The sequence below is a fragment of the Peromyscus maniculatus genome, chromosome 5, assembly GCF_049852395.1.
Source record: "Peromyscus maniculatus bairdii isolate BWxNUB_F1_BW_parent chromosome 5, HU_Pman_BW_mat_3.1, whole genome shotgun sequence".
NCBI classification, from domain to species: Eukaryota; Metazoa; Chordata; class Mammalia; order Rodentia; family Cricetidae; genus Peromyscus; species Peromyscus maniculatus.
In genome coordinates, this window is record NC_134856.1 from 19,512,851 (window position 1) to 19,537,258 (window position 24,408).

At 38.6% G+C, this 24,408-nt stretch overlaps 2 protein-coding genes across 7 annotated transcripts in view; one reads left to right on the forward strand and one right to left on the reverse strand.

The window, feature by feature from the left end:
- Positions 1-24,408, forward strand: part of Abcc12 (ATP binding cassette subfamily C member 12) — a 993,341-nt gene that overhangs the window by 654,844 nt on the left and 314,089 nt on the right. The gene's annotated exons all lie outside the window — the stretch shown is intronic.
- Phkb (phosphorylase kinase regulatory subunit beta) overlaps positions 1-24,408 on the reverse strand; it is a 205,845-nt gene that overhangs the window by 140,419 nt on the left and 41,018 nt on the right. For all 6 annotated transcript variants that reach the window (XM_042277369.2, XM_042277370.2, XM_076571769.1 and 3 more), the window contains 4 exons: positions 20,521-20,610; positions 17,942-18,080; positions 16,193-16,292; positions 5,816-5,923 (listed from right to left, as the gene is read on the reverse strand). In XM_042277369.2, the coding sequence (XP_042133303.1) occupies positions 5,816-5,923; positions 16,193-16,292; positions 17,942-18,080; positions 20,521-20,610 (437 nt within the window). The remainder of the gene's footprint in view (positions 1-5,815; positions 5,924-16,192; positions 16,293-17,941; positions 18,081-20,520; positions 20,611-24,408) is intronic.

Below are 24,408 nucleotides of genomic sequence, written 5' to 3' on the forward strand. Positions count from 1 at the left end.
AGTAGAATATATGAAGCAGGAAAGTACAGTATCCAATATGGACACATCTTGAGTGACAATTAAATTTCAATGTCAGCTTGACTAGACACAAGGACACCTGGGTAGCTAGGAAAACACTGCCTCCAGATGGGGGACAAAAAGGCAGAACAGAGCTAATTCTTGCTTTCTCTGCTAGGGCTAGGATACTCTTCTGGCTTCAATGTTAGACTCTAGGTTCTCTACTTTTGTGGTTCTAGGGATCACACATCATAGTCGTTTCCCAGTTTTTGGTCCTTTGGCCTCTAACTTGAGAACCACACTTTCAGACATGGAATGAGCTTCACCACTTGAATCTTTGGTATTCCTTGTAGATAGGCTGTTGTAGGACTTAGCATCAATAATCACATAAACAGCAAGGTGTGATGGTGCATGCTTGTAATTCCACCATTTGGATGGCTAAGTTCAGCTACACAGATAGTGTGAATAAGAGTGAGATCTTATTTCTTAAAAAAAATTAATCAAAATTTATATGAGCCATTTCCCAAATATTACCTACAGACACATAAGTCTGAACATACCTGATCTCAAGTACATATGCAAGTCTATCCTTCTTTCCTCCATCCCTCTTGGCTCCTTGACTCTGGAGCGCATTTGGTAATATATCTTGAATCAAACCAAAGTTTCTCCAACATCCTATCTTATATGATTGCATTTAAATTTGGAATATGAAGAATAGGCAGTCTGTAGAGGCATAAAGTGAACTACAGGTTGCTTAGGGCACTTCAGGGAAAATGGAGAGTAGCAGATATTGCTTTGAGTTTGAGAGTGATGAAATGTTCTAAATTTGAGTGTGGTAGTTGTTGTATAACTTAGAATACACTAAATACACAGAATGGTTCACCTCAAATAGGTAAACTATATGGCATACAAATTATATCTCAATAAAATTGTTATTAAATAAATAAAATTAAAGCAAAGCTATGTCAGGATACTGTAAACGAGTTAAAAAGAACAAGTAAGTGTGGTGGTATTGTTTTCCCCAAAATATTGTGTACCTTAATAAACTTATCTGGGGTCAGAGAACAGAAAAGCCACTAGGTAGGCGGTGATAGCACACACCTTTAATCCTGGCATTCCAGAGATAGAAATCCCTCTGGATCTCTGTGAGTTCAAGGCCACATTGTAAATAGCCAAGCATGGTGACACACGCCTTTAATCCCAGAAAGCCAGCCTTTAATCCCAGGGAGTGGTGGTAGAAAGTAGAAAGATATATAAGGCGTGAGGACCAGAAACTAGAGGCATTTGGCTGGTTAAGCATGTGGCCTGGTTAAGCTTTCAGGCTATGGAGCAACAAAGTACAGCTGAGATTCATTCGGGATGAGGACACAGAAGCTTCCAGTCTGAGGAAACAGGACCAGCTGAAGATCCGGCGAGGTGAGATAGCTGTGGTTTGTTCTGTCTCTCTGATCTACCAGCATTGACCCCAATAACTCGGCTCGGGTTTGATTTTATTAATAAGAACTTTTAAGATTCCTGCTACAAGTAAGTGAGGTGTAGCTTGCGTCTATATGCAAAAGATTGCCATTCCCTAACTGTGCTGCTGGTTTGCTTTCCCCTAACGTTTCTCTGATTTTCACTGAGTTACAACAGGAAGCTGGGGCGGAAAATTCCTGGTGCCTTTCCAAGCCTTGGACAAAGTAGCCTTGTGCCACTAAGACACTGCTGCTGGCCCTCACAGAACTCAGGCCTATTTCGGAGGTCTCCATAGCTCCTGGCACCCCAGAAGGCAAGGTTGTCAAAGTACCATCCAGGAAGATAGAGTAGCTAGGTTTGGGCCTTGTAGATCAGCGTAAGTTTGTGAACATCTTTCCTCAGCACATGCCAGAGAAGAGTTTTCCCTGCTGGGAAGCTCATCCAGAAATCTCCCAGCACAAAGAACAGCCTGCCAGGAATGACTTCAAAGAAATTCTATTCCTGTGGACAGAGTTACAGGAGCACTTAGAAGCAGCAGAGAATTTTATGCTTGCACTTTTAGGATATATATGTGAGGAAATGCCAATAACTAGGACACTATGGCAGGATTTGGTTTAATGCCCACAATGTAAGAGGCACCAAGTTTAAATTCTGGATTACAAAATAAAACAGATGAAGCTGAGACCCAGCTACTTGAGAAGCTGAGGCAGGGAGCATCTTTGATCCCAGGAGTTTACCACCAGTCAGTGAACTAAAAAAGACCCCATCTCTTAAAATATAAAAAACAACAACAACAAAAAACCCAACAAAAACAAAAAGAAAGAAAATGAATACATTGAAGCAGATTAAAAACGGACAGACCAATGGACCTTAACTGATAGCAAACATTTTTACAACCAACTGATTTTTTGACAAAGGTAATGGTAATATAATAAAAAGAAAGTTTCTGTAATAACCAGCACTGAGAAAAGTAGAAGAAGCTCATGTGCGGGAGGAAGAAATCTGACCCCTCACTCTTCATGTACACAGTTAATTCCCAACAGAACAATGAGTTAAATGTAAAGCACAGACCATAAAATCACTGAAAGAAAACACAGGGGAAATGTTCCACACTGGTCTAGGCAAAGGCTTTTGCGTGTGTGTGTGTGTGTGTGTGTGTGTGTGTGTGTGTGTGCACGTGTTCTCAGGGACAGGGGTTAGCTATTGACTCCAAAGCACAAGCAGCAAACCAACAGTAAAGAGAAACTACAGAATGAGAGAATCTGAACTATTCACCACAATAAGGAATTGACTTCTAGGATATATAAGGAAAACAATGCAACAATAACAAAATAATACAATTTAACAATAACTTAAATAGACAATACTCAAAAAGAACATAAAAATGAACAATAAATACAAGCAATAATAGGAGAGGTAAATCAAAATGATAACCAGATACCATCTTATCCCAGTTAGAATAACTACTATCAAAAAGACAAAAGATGAATATGGAGAGGAGAACTCTCATACTGGAAGAATGTAAAACAGTGTAGCCTTTATAGAAAATACTATGGGGCTCCTAAAAACAACAGCAACAACAACAAAAACCTAGAACTATCTTGATTCAACAATCCTAATTCTGATGTGTATACTAAAAAGACAGAAATCAACAGGCCAAAGTGACATCTAAACTCAGAAGCTCATTATAGCACTATTCACAACTGTCAAGACATAAAACGGGCTGTTGATGGACGGGCAAAGAAAAAGTGGGATATATACACACAATTCAGTATTACTCAGCCATGAGAAAGTGAAATTCTGTCATTTGTACAACATGAGTGGACTAGAGGACATATGTGAAGCCAGAGACAGAATGACAACTGGTGCCTGTTCTCATACGTGGATGCTAACTAGGCCATCTCAAAACAGACTCTGGAGTAGAGGGTACCAGAGACCTCAGAAAGCTGTGGAAATGGGGGTAAAGAGGGGACTGCTAGCTGGCACGTTGGTGTAATGGAACAGGAAGAATAACTTTAAATGTTCTTAACATAGCAGGTTAGCAACTGTTGACAAAAATTGAGTGGTATTTGAAAATAACTATTAAGAAAGACTTTGATTGTCTGCCACACCAAGAAATTTTAAGTGTCTGACATAATTGATATGCCAATTTTCTTGATCTGATCATTGCATCTATTTATTGTAATTACATACAGTATCCCAAGAATATACAGTGTTTACCAATTAAAAATATTTTTCATTATACTTATTTCCCCAAAGAATTAAAATGATAAATGTGAACAGCAACAACAACAAAAAATATCAATTCTATTCTTTTGAGAGGACTACTCTTTTTTGCTGTAGGCTGTTAAAGCCTTCTTATAAATTTAGTAGTCCTTAGGATTTAAACTCTATTACATTTTAGCTCTTTGTCTATGAGCATGTATACATACCACAGTGCATGTGTGAGGTCAGAGGTCAGATTTTCAGAGTTGGTTCTCTCCTTCCAAGGTCATTAGGTTGGGTGGCAGGTACCTTTACATACTGAACCATCTCTCTAACCCAAAGTTTATTTGTTTAAAGGAAAGTTAATGTTACACACTTTTATTTTGATTTTACTAATCTATAGCAACAATTTTAGAAAATACATTTAACTTCATCATCATTAAAAACAAACAAAAGTTTCTGCTACATAGAAATGGGTACAGCAAGCTGGGTGGTAGTGGCACATGACTTTAATCCCAGCACTCAGGAGGCAGAGCCAGGAGGATCTCTGAGTTCAAGGGCAGCCAGGTCTACAGAGTGAGATCTAGGGCAGGCACCAAAGTTACACAAAGAAACCCTGTCTCGAAAAACCAAAAAAAAAAAAAAAAAAAAAAAGAAAAGAAATGGGTACAGCATTTTCTGTGTTTGGAGACAGCATATGAAAGTTTGGAATTCTTCCAAATTTGTAAACAAGGTTTCATTTATGAAGCTAAGTTTCCATCTTCTAAGTAGAAATAATAATACAATCCACTCAACTGATTCACTAATTTAATAAGATATTTAAAACAGGGTGGGGAAACTATAGAAAAGAGAAACTTCAGTTGGAGAGATAGTTCAGCTGGTAATGTGCTTGCCATGCATGAGGACATAGTGATCTCCAGAACCCATGCTGGACGTGGTAGAACTCGCTTGTAATCCCAGTGCTGGGAGGCAAAAAATAGACAGATCCCTGGGGCTCAGTAGCTAGCCCACCCAGCCTAATCAGTGAGCACTAAAGCAATGGCAGACCCTATCTCAAGTTGGATAGTGCCCAGGTAACTACATGGAGGTTGTCCCTGGCCTCTGTATGCAATAATGTACTATATATAGATGTATGTGCATGCACACCTGTAAGTGTATGTGCACACACAAGAAAAACTCTTATTTTTAGTGAGGAATATATGATTAATAAGGACCTTATTCCAAAATAACAACACACAGGTAACCCAAAAGAAAATCTGTTAAGGATAAGTAGTATATATAATATTTATATCTTACAAACAAGCCACAAGACATCCATCTTAAAATACAGAGATATGAGGGTGGTAGTGAAAACAAAGCAAAAAATTCTATGATACACTGTTAGCATAGGTATAGAATTTAACAGAACACAAAGCTGATAGGTCTCAAAAATGTCTGTGATATTCCCATAGAAGTGTTTAGCCTTACTGGGGGTTGATATACTAAAAATGATCTGTGGTCCAACAAAAACTTCTAAATAATTGTTACACCCCTGTGTGGGAGACCAGCCCCTACACTTATTTACCCCAGGAACTCTTGAGGAATGAGGGATAAGAGACTTAGTTAGAAACAGAGAGGAGAGAAAACACAGGATAGACTCGGGTGGGCCTGGATCCTTATCCAGTGGCCCAGAACTTTATTCCAAAGGTCTATTTATAACAATGCCAAGGGGTGGAGCAAAAGACCTCCCCCTTGCTAGTTACAGTCACCTGGTATCCAGGCCCATGGTCCAATTATCCTCTTATGCAGTCCTGCTAAGTACAGCCACTAGGAAACCTAGTGGGCTACAACACCCCTGTCGATGCCTTTTATTTTCAAGTATAGAGATTCTTTTAAATATATAATTGAGCTTCACTTACTGAAGGAAAAATAAGCATGTACCTTCCAAAGAGAAATAGCCCATGTGATCACTCCATGAACTTGGTCTGTTTTAGTATTCCATGACAGCATTTCCTTTAGCCTTGTCAGTTACCAATGAACTTTCTTTTCCATTTCAGGGTTCATTTACTCTACTATTTTCAAGCTATGAAATTTACTTTGAAAAAGTGTAAGCAGCCTCAAACATGCCATGATATGGAACGCAAATGGTAGAGAAATAAATCTTTAATTTTTCTTTTACCTGAAGATGGCCATATTCTTCATAGGTGAGCAACTCGTCTCCTGTGTGCACACTGAAGATGGAATGAAGACATGTTGTGGGTCGTGGATCTTGCTTAAATTGCTGGACCTACAATCAAATATAAAATATGAATGATGCTCATTCACATATTCATTTAAAATTAAGAATGCTAGTTATTTTCAAGCAGTTTTTTTAATAAGAAAAGCTAAAGCTTATAGGTTGGGAAATGAACAAAGTAGAAATATCACCCTTTCTAAGGAACTGTGATAGACAAAGTTCATAATGATAACGTATCAGAGTGAGCATAATTGTCAAGTGATGGTAGTTCACAGCACGGAATTCGAATGGAGTAGGGAGCACGACGTGACCATGACAGGAACAGTTTGTTGCAGTATTTTACATAATACTTGATTGAGTTTTTACATTTTATTTATAGTGTGTGAGTACATTGTGTTTGTGTGTTTGTGTGTGTGTGTGTGTGTGTGTGTGTGTGTGTGTGTATGTGGTGGTGGTTTGAATGTCATTGACCCCATAAGCTCATAGGGAGTGGCACTATTAGGAGGTGTGACTTCGTTGGAGTAGGTATAGACTTGGAGTGTGTCACTGTGGAGGTGAGCTTTGAGGTCTCATATGTGCTTAAGCCCATGCCCAGTGTCTCAGACAACTTCCTGTTGCCTGCAGGTCAATATGTAAGAAGTCTCAGCTCCTTCTCCAGCACCATGTCTGCATACATGCTGCCTTGCTTCCCACCATGATGATAATGAAATGAACCTCTGAACTGTAAGCTACCCAAAAGAAATGTTTTCCTTTGTAAGAGTTGCCGTAGTCATGGTGTCTCTTCCCAGCAATAGAAACTCTAAGACAGTGTGCATACATGTGCCACACATGCTATTGAAAGTTAGAAGACAACTGTGGGAGTCAGTTCTCTCTTTCCATCATGTGAGACCTGAGGAGTGAACAAGTCTGGTGGCAGGCACCTTTACCTGCTGAGCCACTTTGCCAGCTAATCTTATTTGATTTTGAGTAAAATATATATTTCTTATGTAAAATAAGGTCCCTGTGGTGGTACTCAACTACACAGTTACCTGGAAACGCTTAACATGACAGTCAAATGGAAAAGTACTTTAGACTATATTTTAATGCAGCTAAGTTTCCAAACTTCATATTTGACTTCTTTCTCTAAGGATAACACATTTTCACTGTGGTATAGCAAATACATTTTCATTTGTCATCCAGACATAATTACCAAGGTAACAATTCTATGAAGATATAGAACACATTTTTATTTACTAATCACATATAATTTGATTTTTTTTTCTCCCCAGTTTGCTGTCTCTTGCTATGTTGGCCAATCTGGTCTCAAATAACAAGCTGAGGGGATCTCTCTACTTCCCTGGAGTAGCTGAGACTATGGACCAATGCTCCTGCCTTAATCGCTGTAGATTACAAAGTATGAATTCTAAACAATCCAAGAGATCACTCAAAGACAGAAACATCCATCTCCTTTCAGGGCATGCTCAATTGAATTACATTTACTGATGCCAATGTTCATTCTATGAGCTGTTAAAATGAACTACTGACCCTAAGGAAAACTCATGGGAACTCAAATTCATAGTGAAGTCAGATGTGGGTAACCAGGGGGCCCATTACTTGCTAGTGGTTTGTGAAGTCAGCAACAGTTTTAGAATACTGGGCCTTCAGCCTCCAGAATCTACACTGAGTCCAGGTAGTTGCTGGTAGAACTAAATGAAACAGCAGAATGCTGGATGTCTCAGAATGAAGATTTGCTTGCTGTTAAGCATCCACACAGTAGATATTAGAAGTAATGTGAATAAAGAAAGAAAGGTTCTCCTTTGTTCACTCTGATATGAACCTAGAAACTACCTTGTCCAAAATGGTAGCCACTTTTTACAAGTGACTAATCAAATTACAATTAATTAAAATTGAGTCAGTTAAGAAATCTACATTCCAGGAAGTAGTATGTAGATTTCAGGCCATATTTCAATTTCTCCATAGCCACATAGGGGAACTGTATATGCTCAATATGGACACAGAGCATTTCCATCATGACAAAAAGTTTTATTCTAGGACTGAGACATCTGGCCTCATTGTAGTTGGTTGTTTTTACTCTTTGTGCTCTTTACTCTTTTGGGGACCACCTCCCAGCTCCCACATAAATCATATACAGAGACTTATTATAACTTATGAATGCCCGACCCTAGTTTGGCTTGTTTCCAGCCAGCTTTCCTTAACTTAAATTATCCCATCTACTTTTTGCTTCTGGGCTTTTTCCTTTTCTTACTTCTGTATATCTTACTTTCACTCTTACTTCATGGTTGGCTGTGTGGCTGGGTGGCTGGCCCATAGCATCCTCCTCTCCTCCTTTTTATGTTTCTTCATCTCCTCTTCCCAGATTTCTCCTACTTATGCTCTCTGACTGACAGCCCTGCCTATCCTTTCTCTTTGCCTTGCTATTGGCTAGCTGTTCAGCTCTTTATTAGACCAATCAGGTGTTGCAGATGGGCACACGAGCAACATGAAAGAATTCAAAACAAATGTAACACATCTTAAAATAATATTCCACAACACCCATGGCTCTGCACAAACAAATATGACCAATGTCAACAAAACCAAAGTCAGGCTCTATCAGCAAGATATCAGGACTGAGAATACAAGATTTGCTATCAAATGCAGTCTTCTGGTCATGACATGGTCACTGCACCTATGGATTCACTGCAGCTACAATTACCCACATAAGAACAAGCCAACAAGGCAGTCAAAATCCTAACAGGCAGCAGAAACAGGACTGAAACGTTTGCAAAATAAATAAATAAGTAAGTAAGTAAATAAATAAATAGGGGGGAGAAAAGGTAGAAGGGGCTGGAGAGATGGCAGAGTAGTTAGGAGCACTGGCTTCAATCCCCAGCACACACATGTAGCTTACAACCATCTGTAACTCCAAGCCCAGATTATCCAACACTCTCTTCTAGCCTCCAAGAGCACTAGGCACACATATGGTATATAAACATAAAATAAATAAATAAATGATTTTTTTTAATTAGAAGACATGAAGTGAGGGTGAACTGTGGGGGTGGATATAATCAGAATACATTATATGTACAAAACTGTCAAAGTATAAAAAATAGATTGTTAAGAAAACAACAAATGAGGAGACAATTGGAGATGTATATTTTCCATTCATAAAGTAACTGAGGGACTCAGAGAAGACAGACATTCTGTTTCCGTATAAGAACATAAGCCATCCTGGAACCGCATAAGCAAAAGTCACTCCTTTCTTACTGCCATGATTATTATCTCAAAGAAATGAACATTATCCTAGACTCTTAAGTAAAATATAGCTGAACTGAAATAAGATTCATGTTCCCTACTGTCCTAGTTTGCTGTGTTCCTGACCCTGAGGAAACACTTCCCTCAATGATGCTATTCTTCTACTCATCACAACTGAGTTTTCAGCCCCAGCAGCCAGCATCTACTGCCCTAGTAAAGCATACCATGTTTCATTTCCACATATTCTTCATTCACATATATCACAGGAACAACCCCAATAGAGTCCTCAAGGAACACTCAAATTTCCCTGAGATTTCCCAAGTCAAGCTTCCATAGCCTGAATTTCTCTCAATACTTTTATCTCCAACCCCTGAAAGAACAGCCTATTAAACTCTGAGCACCCAATGCCTTCCCTGCCAAAAGCTCCAAGCACTTCCACAATCCTCCCCGCAAAACATGGTCAGGTCCATCACATCAATAACCCCACTGTCTGGTACCTAACTTCTGTCCTAGCCACCTCTTCTGTTACTGCGATAAAACATCGACTGACATTTAGCTTGCAGGTTACAGTCCAACACTGAAGGAAGTCAAGACAGGAACTCAAACAGGAAACAAGAGGCAAAAAGGAAGCAGGGCCATGAAGGAAGTACTGCTTACCAGCTGGCTTTCCAGAACTTGCTTAGCTTGCTTTCTTATATAGCCAAAGACATGCCCAGGGGTGACACTGCCCACAGTGGGCTGGGCACTACCACATTAATCATAGGCACAGGCCAATCTGATGGAGGTGATTCCATTCCTCAATCGAGGTTTCTCCTTGCAGGTCCACATGTGTCAAGCTGACAGCTAACAGTGTACCCACTGAATAGGGATCCACAGGATGAGGTCCTGTCAGGTTAATGAGGTCACGGCTGCAGCTGACAAGAGGATGCTTGTCAATTGTCTTCAAGACATGCAAGAAGCCAGTGGGAGACTTTATTTCTAACCACTGTGTCAGGGGAAAACTAACTGCTAAATGATTAAAGATGCTCACATGGGGAGTTATATAATGGCTTTGGATTTCAAAGCTGCTAAAAGACAAGTAATTTAAGATTTCAGAAAAAAATCTAATTCTGTAAGCTTTGAAAATTAATGGGGTATGCTGTATGTCAACTTCAAACAAAATGTACTCTTGAAAACAGTCAAGAAACAAAACACATTAATTAGTATTTTATAGGCTTCCTAGCATTTGCCAAGTAAAGATCAAGAAAACGATTAGAGCACATTTTTCTAAACTATATCAGAATTTTATTTTACTTGTATTTTAAATTTTTCCTGAAAAATTTTCCTTTGTGAGTAAATAGCTTATTTGGGATGGTTAGTTTGTCAGCCATTCTTAATTTATAGCCTTAAAACACACATTTAGAGGAAAATAATCATCCCATCTTTCTAAGTGTTCTGGAAGAAGAAAGTTTACAAAATTTCAGGCTTCTCCTTGGTTAGAACTACTCAGCAGCGTTCTGGATGAAGTTAAGCACAAGGCACAATCACAGAAAGCCCTCCCTCCAGGCCAACTGCACGCCAGCCATGAGAGCTCTGTGCGTTCTCAACAGGAAGACAAGAAAAGAGCTGTCTCGGATGGGGTTTCTATGCTGTGATGAAACACCATGACCAAAAAGAGCTTGGGAAGGAGAGGGTTATTTCATTTACACTCCACATCACAGTCAAAGGGAGTCAGGGCAGGAACCTGGGGGCAGGAGCCGATGCAGAGGCGTGGAGAAGTGCTGCTCACTGACTCACTTGCTCGGCCTGCTTTCTTCTAGAACCCAGGACCACCAGCCCAGCGGTGGCGCTGCCCACATGGGTTAAGTCCTCCCACATCGTTCACTAATTATGAAAATGCACCACAGACTTGCCTACAGGCTGATACAGTGAGGGCACTTTCGCAGTTGTGGTTCCTCTTCCCAAAGGACTCTAGCTTGTGACAAGCTGACAGAAAACCAGACAGGACAAGAGTAAACAGAATATTAGGAAGTCAGACATTAATAAACAATAGCCCAGACATGATAATAAAACACAAAATGATACTGTTCATATCCTACAAATGAAGAACAATGCCATGTACTCATCTCAACACTCTAACAAATGTAAAGTATCCTCTAACTAATGTTTTTACAAAAATGTCAGGGAGCACACCACACACAGAGAGAGAGATAGAGAGATAGTGAGAGAGAGAGAGAGAGAGAGAGAGAGAGAGAGAGAGAGAGAGAGACTCACTCACTCACTCATTCAAAGAAGAGAAGCTCAAACTTTCTAGATTCTGAAGTGATTTCAGAAGAGAAAGAATATAAGGCTTGAGGCCAAACAGCGTAATCACACAAATGTGCCTGCTTTACTTGTAAGAAAAGCTGAAAAGATACTTTCACTCTTTAAAGACCTAGAAATGAGCTTGCCACCAAGTCTGGCCTGAATTATGGGGGAAAGTGAGGACTCACTCCTTTCAAATGTCAACTGCCATAGATTCATGAAGAAAATGACTCATCCAGAAGGGGAGAAGCAATAAAAGGTATGATATTTAGATTACTTTTCTCCTACTGTTACCATTGTGCTGGTTTCCAACTGAAAAAACAAACAAACAAACAGACAGACAAACAAACAAACAAACAAAAACAAGAAATCTTTGTGCAGTCCTTTTGAAGAATTATCTAGATCAGGCTAGCCTGTGGTAATATCTGCAGGGGACTGCCTTGATTTCTAATTGCAGTAGGAATACTCAGCATCTTGTGGGCAGTACCACAGTTTAGGTGGGGATGGCCTGAACAGCACAAGAGGAGAATGCTAGCTGTGTGGGAGCAGGCAAGCAAGCATGTGCTTATTCTTTATGCTCTAGACTGTGGGTGGGATGTGATTTGTTGGGTGACTTCTTGCCATGACAGTCCCAAAATAATGGATTGGAATTGGAATTGACAGCCAAATGAACCCTTTTCTCTCCCAAGTGGCTTTTTGTCAGGATATTTTATCACAGAAACATATATAAAACTAAAACAAACTCCCTTCATCAGAGCTGCTGTGCTATCTAGAACAGACCCTTAAGATCCAGCCTGTGGCTAGGCATAGTATGCAAGTGCACACCTTTAATCCCAGCACTCGAGAGGCAGATGTAGGCAGATCTCCGTGATCTGGTCTACAGAGAGAGTTCTAGAACAACTAGAGCCATGTAGCAGGCTTTCTCAACCACCAGCTCCCAAATAATGAAACAGAGGTTTATTAATAGCTATGAATGCTCAGCCTTATCTTATGTTTGCCTCACTAGCTCTTGTAACTTAAATTAACTTGTTTCTCCTCATCTGCATTTTACCTCAGGGCTTTTTATCTTTATTTCCTTCTGCATGTCCTATTTTCCTGCTTCCTCTGTGTCTGGCTGGCCTGTGGCTGCCTGGCTGGCCCTGGGCGTCTCCCTCTTTTTCTCCCTTGTTCTCTCTCCTCTCCTTTCTCGAGCCTAGATTCCTCCTCCTATTATTCTCTTTGCCCACCAGCCCCACCTATCCCTCTACTGCCAAGCTTCTGGCCATCAGCTTTTTATTAGTCCAATCAGGTGCCTTAGGCAGGCAAAGCAAAACATCTTTACCTTGTTAAACAAATGCAACAGAAACAAATGTAACACACCTTTACATAGTTAAACAAATGCAACATAAACAAACGTGACACATCTTTGCCTAGTTAAACAAATATTCCACACAGGGTTACAAAGAGACCCTGCCTTGAAAAACAAACACATAAGCAAGCAAGCAAGCAATCAAGCAAGCAAGCAAACAAACAAACAAATAGATCTGACCTGTTAATCTCAACTAAGGGTTGACTTCAACCCTCAACTGAGAGCTCTCTCTCCCTCCTATATCTCCCTCACAGTTGTTTTTAAGTGTGGCCTATCTCTATGCAGTCTGTGGCCTAGAATGATGGTAGAGTATATAGTGTGGAAGGTTAATGGAAAAGGAGATCCCATCTCTGCAGCCATGGGTAAGCTGTCATCCATGCTGAAGTGATGTTTTCTTTGGTGTTATGGCTGCTTTGAGTCATCTATGCTGTATAAGTAACCCTTCATCCATGTAGGCAAGCATAAGAAACTCATAGGTTTGCCACATTGGACTTTGTTCTGTTGTTTATGTCCTTTCTGAGGAGTAGATGTTTGTTCCCATCTTCCCAGCAAGAGTTCATATAAAACATGGTGACCTACATTCATCTAGGTCTAACTTCCAAGCTCTGAATCATCCCTAACACTCCATGTGCATTACAGTAATATAGTCCACTTCCCTACTTGAAAAAGACATGGGGCTCAAGAAAGATTATGACAATAAAAATACTTGAAACCCTGACATACATGTAGTATAGACGGTGCTGTACAGGACTATTCTCTGAGTCACCTCTGCCACCATCTTCATGAGTTTAGTTGAAAAGATCATCACCGCTGGGCTTGCTGACTACTGACAGCCCATCATTGGAGTAGGTACAAGGAGAGTCATTGTTCATCACCCAAACATCTAACTCCTGCCCTACCAGCTAGTTCTATGTGTTCTACCCTGATTGTAGATGGACTCAGAAAAGAGCTAGACTATATAGGCTAGCGAGGACTAGGAAGAGGTTCCATCTATATAGCCATGGGCGAGTCACCATCCATGCTGGGTGCAGACCTTTCAGTGCAGCTGCTTTAAGGGCCACACATACTCCTGCCCATAACCCCTCACCCATGCACTGTAAGTCATCCTAATAAACCCACTGATTCTCTAGAGTAAACTTCAGTGAAATAGTTCAGTTTGTCATTAGCACTCTAGAGAGAGGTGTGGGCATTGTTTATGCCTCCTTCAGGGAAGTAATTTTAGCAAGATTAAAAACTCAAAATGATTCAACTTACCATTTATTTTAATGGTCTACATTAATAATACCTATGGAAAGCAATGTTAATTCTTTATAATTTGAGGGATTTCAAATAGTTTAAGTTAAACTCAAGCTCTACTTAAAAGAAAACATAATTATGGTAACTACTTGGTAAAAGTGAATAATATTTAGAAAGGGCCATTACGCACTGGCTAATCAAACAACAGAGTTGGGGAGAGAGCTTTATGTCATTATATCACTACCTTTCATTTGATAAACAATTTCAGTTTATGTCTGTCAGCTTGTTTAGCAAGCACATGAAATTCATGGCTCTTACAACACTTCCTAAAGAGAAATTTTGGCCTTATAAAACTACTTGACATTCATGAAGGGATACTTGGGAAGTGAATAGTACTATCACACTTTAAAAAGTTAACCATAATTACATCAATTTAATGTGTGCCATACTAGATTAATTCCAGCAACCAAAGTACAGCATACAACTTTTCTTTTAACATCTAAACAATCTTTGCAACAATTATCTGCAAAATCAGATCTCAGTAGACAAGAGATGCCTTTGTTGGATGCCTCCCTTTCAGCTAGTACTTAAGTACACTTTTTCTGCCAACTAATGATGCTGCTGTATTCTGTTGGCAAAATATAGTACTTTTTAAAGTTGTGACTTCAAAGACAGATCTCAGAAAGTCTATCTGCTATCACATTTGAAAACTTTTTCAAGTAGAAGTGGCGCAAGCCTTTAATCCCAGCATTTGGAAGACAGAGGCAGGCAGATCTCTGTGAGTTTGAGGACAGCTTGGTCTCCAAAGCGAGTTCCAGGAAAGGTGCAAAGCTACACAGAAAAACCCTGTCTCAAAAAACGAATAAACAAACAAAAAAAACCAATATATTCATATGGTCATAACATACACAACATTAATAGATCACTGCTGAACATATTTGCACAAGAAGCTAGAAATTCATCTGAAGGGCACACTCTAAAGGGAGAGGGTAAGCATTAATAGGAGGACCAATACCAAGTACTTTTTATACTCTATTTCATTCTCCTCACAGGAACTGTATGAAGCAAGTATTACTGTGATTCATACTTTACAGATAAACAACAACAACATCAAAACAGAAACATGTGGAAGTCAACTTATCTAAATGACACATCTGATAAGATTAGAAGCCAGTGTATTAACTTGTCAATTGTCCTGAAAAGAGCTGGCACAGTAAGCTGCACCTGACAACCTCAGAAAAGAACGTTCACAAGTATAACCATTGGCCCCCATGTGCTAACTTGTATGCTGGACGGGTTTCCACTATTCTCTCCTAACAGTGGCCTGCATATCTGAAATTGATGTGGTTTAGGCTACACCAAATTTTCTCTTGGGAGTCTGGAATTAAGGTGTAAGCAGAGAGTACATATACTAATAAAAATCTTGAGGAGGAGGAAGAGCTCTAATGAGCTACTTTGGCATACAGCATCTTACATTTGCTGCTCTGGGAAGCTGGTACCTTGTTTCCTACATACTGCTAGGTGCCTCCTTGTTCAATCATGCTCTGTCTCTTTTTGCTGTAATGAACCACAAACTATGACTTGGATGAGTGCTGTGAGAATCATTACACCTGATATCATCTTAGCAACCCACGACATATCAAAGTATATATGTGGACATGGTGTTAGGAGTTAGGGACTCAACATAATAGGTAAGTAAAGATAACAGTGTATTATATTTGTCTAGAACTTTACAGTTTAGACAAACCATGCTAGGTGTATTGTTTCTTTCATTTCCATATAACATCCTAAGGCTCTGTTTCCTAAAGCTGTAATCCCTAGCCTCTTTGCATGCAAATGAATGAGACATTATACTTTAAAAAAAAATTCCCCTTTGCCACAGCAATTCACATATCCAAAATTAATGTTGACAAAGAGTCTTTAAATAATAAATTGTTTAGAATTATTCGTATTTGATAGCTTCCTGAGAATCTGGATCTTTATCATAGAAAAAAACAAATCAGGAACACAAATTCAAGTCTAAACAATAATTTTCAATCATCTCTCACTGAAGGTGCTACTTCAGTTTCAGGATTTCAAAGGCTTGGGCTGGGAAGGGAGAGGCTGATTTAAAGCCCATGGCCTGTCCTAAGACGTGGCTTTCCCTTTTTCAAAGATGTTGTAGCAGTACTGGTTAAATTAATCCTTTAGAACGACATGAGAATTTCAGTCACATGCTTTACCTTATCAGCCTGCCGCATATAGCAGTAGAGAATTCCTCTCATACACTTTATGGCAGAGTGCTCCAGCTCATGGGTCCTTCCCTTGTCGTCGTCAATGCGCCTGGGTGAGAGAGATAACTCAGGAAACAAATTGGAATTGCATTTGAAAAGAGAGTAGAGCTTTTGATAATTAAGTATTTAACTACTGACTAATCCTGTGTTCTGGTGACATCTACTAATTCTGCCAGGGAAGTTTCATCTTCCCAACAGATTTAGGCAAAAATAAAAAAAAAATTAAAAATTAAAAAAAAACCTCATGGTAAAACTTGTGCAGCTTTTACCTTGCTTTACGAGGGTGAGTCAATTCTTTTTAAAAGGGAATTTTCTACAGTTAAAGCTTATTTCTACACTAGAAAAAAATCACCCACAATTATTTGAAATTCACTGTTACAAAATGCAGACGAGCTATCTCTTTATGATATGTAATTCCCGGTTGGATTCAAAGAAGCAGAAATTAAGGTAGGCATAAGCTTTCTTTGCTGTGCCCCAGGGAGCATATCAGTCCTTAAAGAGGCCCTCAACTAAACACACATCTTATGGTTTATTCTGGCATCAAGTTTCAGTTTTAGTTTAAAAATCAAGTGATCTTTTTTTTTTTTTTTACTTCTCTTGCTTTAAAAAAAATAACAGCCAAAATCTAATCATTAAACTAGATTAAAATGTTCTTTCTGGACAAAAAAAAAAAAAAAAAGTCTTTAATTATGAATGACCTTAAAAAGTAGAAGAAATAGCCGGGCGGTGGTGGCGCACGCCTTTAATCCCAGCACTCGGGAGGCAGAGCCAGGCGAATCGCTGTGAGTTCGAGGCCAGCCTGGGCTACCAAGTGAGCTCCAGGAAAGGCGCAAAACTACACAGAGAAACCCTGTCTCGAAAAAAAAAAAAAAAAAAAAAAAAAAAAAAAAAAAAAAAAAAAGAAGAAAAAAAAAAAAAAAGTAGAAGAAATAACCAATGCTAAAAAAATAAGAATGACACACTCTTTGTTTCACTTACATATCTGCAGATCACTGCCACTTGATATAAACTATCCATGCCTCTTTAAATAAAGTATACTAAATTCTGTTTCTGTAGCTCTCAAATATAGAGGGGGCTGAATGTCAGAAACGTAAACAACTGGCACACCTTTGAGCCTATTGAATGTGGGCATTAAACTAAGCATCTCATGCATTTGTCCTGTATCCTCTTTCTCCCTGATATCAGACACAGATGGGCAAGCAGCACCACCCACCAATTCTGCATGGATAGTGTGCCCAGCAAAGTCAGACTCAATTCTCTTCAGAGGTCTCTGGGATAGGCTGCGGTCTGACTTTAGCCCCTCTGCAGCATCTACTCTCTTAAAGCAATTTCTGCTCCTGGGTTGTTTCAAAACTTTCAAATGTGCAAAACGTTAAAATACTACTACAATAAATAAACCACTTATTCTTTACCTAGAGTCAGCAGCTATTAACAGTATCTTGTCTTATATTCCATATCTCAGTGTAATTTTTTTCTTCACTATTTGAAAGCTACAAACATCATTACAAGTATCTCTAGAGAGGAAAAAAAGGGCATTCTCTTACATAACCATAAATTACACTCAAGACACTTAAGAGTTGATGCTGTATCATATAATACACAGTCTATACTAAAATTTATCAATGATCTCCAAAATATGCTTTACAGTACTCTTGTAATGTCTTACTGGGAGTTACTAGGAGAACACACACACCTCACCTGTATGCTAGAGCCAAAGCCCAGGTGCCCGCAGCACAGTACAGGCTCTCATGGACTTTGGACTTCTGATCTCCACCACATGTTTTAGTAGGAAAGAGACCTGTAGTTGGACTTTGATACATCAGCATTGTTGACTTGACTATAAAAAAGACAAAGACAAAGACAAAGAATGAATGTACAACCAGCCCATTCTCTTGGTTTCTTCATCCTATTTTTGACAGTTTTGTTGTTTCTAAACTTAGCTTTAGCATAAAACTTTCAACGATGTTAAGCCATTTCATCTCACCCTGGCCAAATGGAAATCCACACTGCACAAAGATGTCTTTATAGTTGTAAAGAAAGCGCTCAACTAATTAGAGCAATAAAACTTTGTAATTATGCTGGTTAAGGTTAATAAATGATACAAATCTTATTAAACTAACATCAGACACAGGGGAGAAAAGACTGACCAAAAAATATGACTATATATTTTTGTCAAACTCAATTAAGTAAGAAAACTTAAAGCAAATGTACAATACATGATATCATTGACTTCCTAAGTCATAAGGTCAGTTCTACTGCATTCTGAAAACTAAATGGTCTGCAATTCAGGGAGGAAGAAGGAAGACCACAAAACAGGCCAGAGCCCTGCATTTCACTGATGACTGGTGTTTACCAAGGTGTTCATTTACTTACTGAACTGTACGGTTAGGGATCTGTTTAAATTCTCAAGTAAGATCCCATTTTTATATAGCAAGACAGCAACAGGGAAATGAGTGTGGACACAGCAAGGGGCTGAAATCAGTGCTTTCCTCTGCTTGACGGAGCCCCGCACCAGGAGAGCAGATACCCTACATGACATTTTCATACTTCCTAAAGGAAACTTTATTCCTATCTAAACAGTTTTCTGTATAAACAAACACTGCTTTTCTCAAAATACACTGAATCAATGTAACCTACATTAAGATATAACAACTTTCTCTTTTTCTATCTCTTTTCAATTAAAAAATGTAAAAGCATATATTAGTTATGTATAATGGGTTCATTATGACATTTTGATGTATACAGATACTGCATTTTGATCATATTCACCATTACCTTTTCCCAACTAGCTGCCACCTATTTAATGCCTCCCTCAGTCCTTTGGTGGTCCAGTGAGTTTCATTAAAGTTGCTTACAATAGTAAAGGATGCTTATAGGAGCCTTGGCAACTTACCAGTGGATATATGAGTGAAGAAAATGTCTCTCCCTCCCCTATCAACCGAGTATAAATCGTCAGGCAAGGGTGAGTTTCCATAAGGCCCCTCTACTCCATGACGGGGTGTTATTAGGCCCAATCTTATACAGATCTTTTAAGTTCAAGAATGCAACAGTCATGTTGAGCTCAGAAGAAAGTTTTCCATACAGCTCCCTTTCTCCAGTGACATGTTAACACTTCATTGTTTTGGTTGTTGTTTATTTGTTTCTTAAGACAAGGTCTTACTATGCAGCTAATTTGGAATTCACAATCTTCCTATCTCCATTTCCTGGATGCTGAGTTCAGGTTGGGCCACCATACTCAGTATTGTTGTCTCAGACTAAACAAATCTTTCCCAGAACATTGATTGTCTTTCTCATGGTAAAGAACTGGTCCCCATAGTGAAAAAGTAAATACTGGTTGTTTCTTTTAAACCTACAATTAGTACTATTTAGATTGTTATTGCTATAAAGATAACAAAAAAGGGCAATATAAGAATGCATGTCAGAATCTTGATGGAAAATAAGCTCTAATAAAGCTTATATGAGGTTGAAACTGACAAAAAAAGAAAACCATGTTTTAGGCGATGAATAAAATTTTTTACTCCTTACCATAAGAGAACAGTAAATATCACAAGAAGCAAGGTTTCAAAAAAAAGAAAAAATAGACATTCCAATTATGATCTGATAAACAAGGATTCCATTCATATATATCTCAACACTGCTTATTCACATTGAAAAACAAGTTTGCCACATTGATCTTGGACAAACAAAACTTAAAATCAAACTAACAACTAAAACCTCCAGAGGACCTGACCTATTAATGGAACAATTATTGAGACTGCATCTTTTACTTGGTTAGTTACAAACTAACTACATATACATAAATGGTCAACTTAACACTCATATGAAACATTTGTTTATTAACAAAAAGTAAAACATACTCAAGTTCTAAAATGTATTAAGGTTGGCATGGTGGTACACACCTTTAATCCCAGCACTCAGGAGGCAGAGGCAGGTAAATCTGTCAGTTTGAAATCAGCCTGGTCTACATAAAGAGTTCTAGGACAGCCAGGAATATATAGAGATGTTGTCTCAAAATACCAAAATAAAAAAATAAAATCTATTAATACTTAGGAAAGTTAAAACAAACAAAAGATATTGGTAACATAAAATGATTCATTGGCTGTGGATTCCCTTTTACAATCCATTATAGATACACAACTGGAAAATATAGCTACTTAAGCAGTGAAACGACCCCATTTCCAAATTACAGAATAATATTTCAACATAATATCTGAAATATAACTATGGAATAGTGAATACTAATCATAGCTACTATGATTTCCTCAGGTGGTGCTTACCAATTCTGTAATAATGATCCAATTTATCCCATAGTGTTTCATTACCAGGTCTTGGAAGATTAATGCTTTTAAGAGGTTCATAAACTGAGCCTAAAAGAAAAATGAAAACTCATCAAATTAGGTAATTTTCACCCAGATAAATGATGAAAATTTCTAAACAAATGATGATGCAATAACCAACAATATAATTTCCAGTTAATTTCTGAACTGCCCTATTCATTTCTCGTAAAAAAAAATTTCAGTAAGAGAAGAGCATAGAAAAGCCCTAAATGCTGTCCTGCCCTCAAAGAAACCATTCCATCCAATAATACGGTGTGTACACCAGGCCTAACAACCCCATGCCCCAAACACTCATGGAGTGGTCAGAAGCTCAGTGATTTCTATCAGTGAGAAACAGATCTAACTCCAGACCACATGAGCTATGCTAATACTCAGTACACAATATCTGTGGAATGATCCCACTTCAAAAATCTCAACAATAAAGAGAAGGTGCACACATCCCAAAACCACCCATTCTAAGCATATTCAATTATGTTTCAGTAGCTCACACACCTTAGAGACATCTGCTCTATATTCAGCTATGTTTCATACTTGGATTTTTTCTCATGTTCTCCTGCATTACTATCTTGACTACAAGCAAAACTCACTTGTGTTTCTCAGTTATGGAAACTATTCTAAGGCATCAGCAGAGCATGCTGCTCAAAAGCTACAGAATACACAATAATCATGATGATTTGCCACAAAGTGAGTACAGAAAATTACGCACTTGACTATGCACTTTCTCAGCTACTATGCGAAAGGAAGACACCCAAACCATCAGCCATCAGACTGAGCACTAACTCCATTCTTGCTAAAAGCACTCAGAAATCATAACATCTCAGTCATAATTAACTCATCTCTAGATTCAGATAATATGTGCCATATAGTTTTAAAAAAAAGTACAAAAATTAACTTACCATTTACCAAGGTTAGATAAATCATGTTGACATAGATTAAAAAGACTTTTAAAATAAAATTAAATAATTTATTATCATAAAATTACTATGTCCAGTATGTTAATTTAAAGCCAGACTAGGGCTCAGAGATGTCTCAGCAGGTAAGAGTGCTTGCTGTTAGGCTTAACAACCTGAGTTTGATCTATGGAATAGTGGAAGGAAAAACCTATTAGCTGTCCTCTGTCCTCCACATGAGGTGGTATGGCATGCCTACCACTCCCTTTAAACAAACAAATAGAAATTTGAAATGATATGCTCTGAGTTAAGACATTTACTAAAGGGTCTTAGTAACAGTACCAACTGAAATGACTCCATAGTAAAGACCTTTGCAACCATACACTGATCACCAGAACAACTTTCCTCCAGCGACACAGGAAACAAAAGCCTAGTTATGTTCGCTGCCATAGCTGAGGATACATAGAAATGTATGGAAAGCTTGTCATTTGGGATAGAAAAATGAGACCACTGTTAATTAGTGAGGTATTAAAATTTGGGGAAATATACATTCTCAGTGAATGTTCATATACTAAGAGAGAAACAGCAGATGCAAAGGACCACAACATTTAAGCATGAATGTGTAGCCTGAAGACAGTGTTGCCTAGGGGAAAAGATTATGAACAAATAATACTTTTGTTTTTCCTTATATCTTCTCTACTAGTAAAGATAATATTTTTCATTACATGTGAAAAATAAATTATCAAAATTTGAATATATAGAGATCTGGGGAGAAGTCTCAGTTGGTAAAGTAGTTGCCACATAAACATGAGGTCCCGGCATGGGATCCGCCTGAACCCAGGTAAAAAGACAGGTGTGGCAGTGTCTGTACTTATGGAATCCCAGTGCTGGAGAGGCAGTGACAGGCAGATCTTCAGAGCTGAAGGCCACACAATCTAGCCAGATTCATGAGCTCCAAGTTCAATGAGAGAATCAGTCTCAAAAACTAAGGTGAAAAATGACCAAAGAAGACATCTGATGTCAACCTCTGGCTGTCACATGCACATGTGCATACCTGCATGCACAATGAACACACACACAAACACATACAAACAAATAGAAAACATACAGACCCACAAGAAAATGAATTTGTACTTCCATTACACTTAGGTCACGGATGTAAGTGCACATGGGTAGAAATTGAATATGCAAAACTGAAGCCAGTGGCAGATTACTTCAAAGATAGTATTGATTAATCATGGTTTCAGACTAAAATATTATTCTTTAAATGTCACTGTATTTTATACTACAGACTAAAATTACTGTTATATACTTTTCTTTACAAAAAAAAAAGCATCAGTGAAGGGGGTTTCCATTTACTTTTTATTTCATGCAAACAAACAAAAAGAAAGGATTCTTTAAAAAAATACTTATTTAGTAAAAGGTAAAACATTTAGCAAACACAAGGTTCTCAGTTCAGCCCCTAGGGCAGTAGAGGAGGAAAAAGTGACACAGGGAACGAGGGAGAGAAAGAGAGAGAAAGAGGATAGAAGGGAGTAAGGGAAGAGAGAGGAAACGAGGGAGAAGAGGTGAGGAAGTAAAGAACAGCTGTTCAAAACAAAGCAGAAAAGTCTAATCATCTTCCTCCCTCCCTCCCTCCCTCCCTCCCTCCCTCCCTCCCTCCCTCCCTCCCTCCCTCCCTCCTTCCTTCCTTCCTTCCTTCCTTCCTTCCTAAGATTTTCATTGTATCTTCCTAATCTTCAAAGGAAGTCTGCCTGTGTTTAAGCACCCTGACACAACTAGAGTGATTTGGGAACAATTAAAAAAAAAAAAAAAACCTAGACCAGATTGACCCATAGTAAGCACTTTCTTAATTAGCCCATTGTGAGAGGTGCCTTCCCTGGGATGGTGGCCCTGGGTACTATAAAGGAAAAAAGACTGAACAAGCCATGAGGAGCAAGAGGGTAAGCAGGTGTAAAAGATTACAAATAGATCCATATCTGTCACCATGCACAAAACTCAAGTCCAAGTGGATCAAAGACCTAAACATAAATCCAGTTACACTAAACTTAATAGAAAAGAAAATAGGAAGCACTCTTGAACGTATTGGCACCGGAGAACATTTCCTAAATAAAACACCAACAGCACAGACCCTGAGCACAAAAATTAATAAATGGGACCTCTCGAAACTGAGAAGCTTTTGCAGGGCAAAAGACACAGTCAATAAGACAAAAAGACAGCCAACAGAATGGGAAAAGATCTTCACCAACCCCACATCTGACAGAGGATTGATCTCTACAATATATAAAGAACTCAAGAAACTAGACATCAAAGTACTGAACAGTCCAATTAAAAAATGGGCTAAAGAGCTAAACAGAGAATTCACAAAACAAGAACTACAAATGGCTGAAAGACATTTAAAGAAATGCTCAACATCCTTAATCATCAGAGAAATGCAAATCAAAACGACTCTGAGATACCACCTTACACCTGTTAGAATGGCTATGATCAAAAACACCAATGACAACCAATGTTGGTGAGGATGTGGAGCAAAGGGAACACTCCTCCACTGTTGGTGGGAATGTAAACTTGTACAACCACTGTGGAAATCAGTATGGCCGTTTCTCAGAAAATTAGGAATCGAACTACCTCAAGACCCAGCCATCCCACTCTTGGGCATATACCCAAGGAATGCTGATTCATACCATAAAGATACATGCTCAGCTATGTTCATAGCAGCACTATTTGTAATAGCCAGAACCTGGAAATAACCTAAATGCCCATCAATGGAAGAATGGATGAAAAAAATGTGGTACATATACACAATGGAGTACTACTCAGCAGAGAAAAACAATGAAAGCATGAAATTTGCAGGCAAATGGATGGAACTAGAAAAAATCATCCTGAGTGAGGTAACCCAAACCCAGAAAGACAGTCATGGTATGTACTCACTCATAGG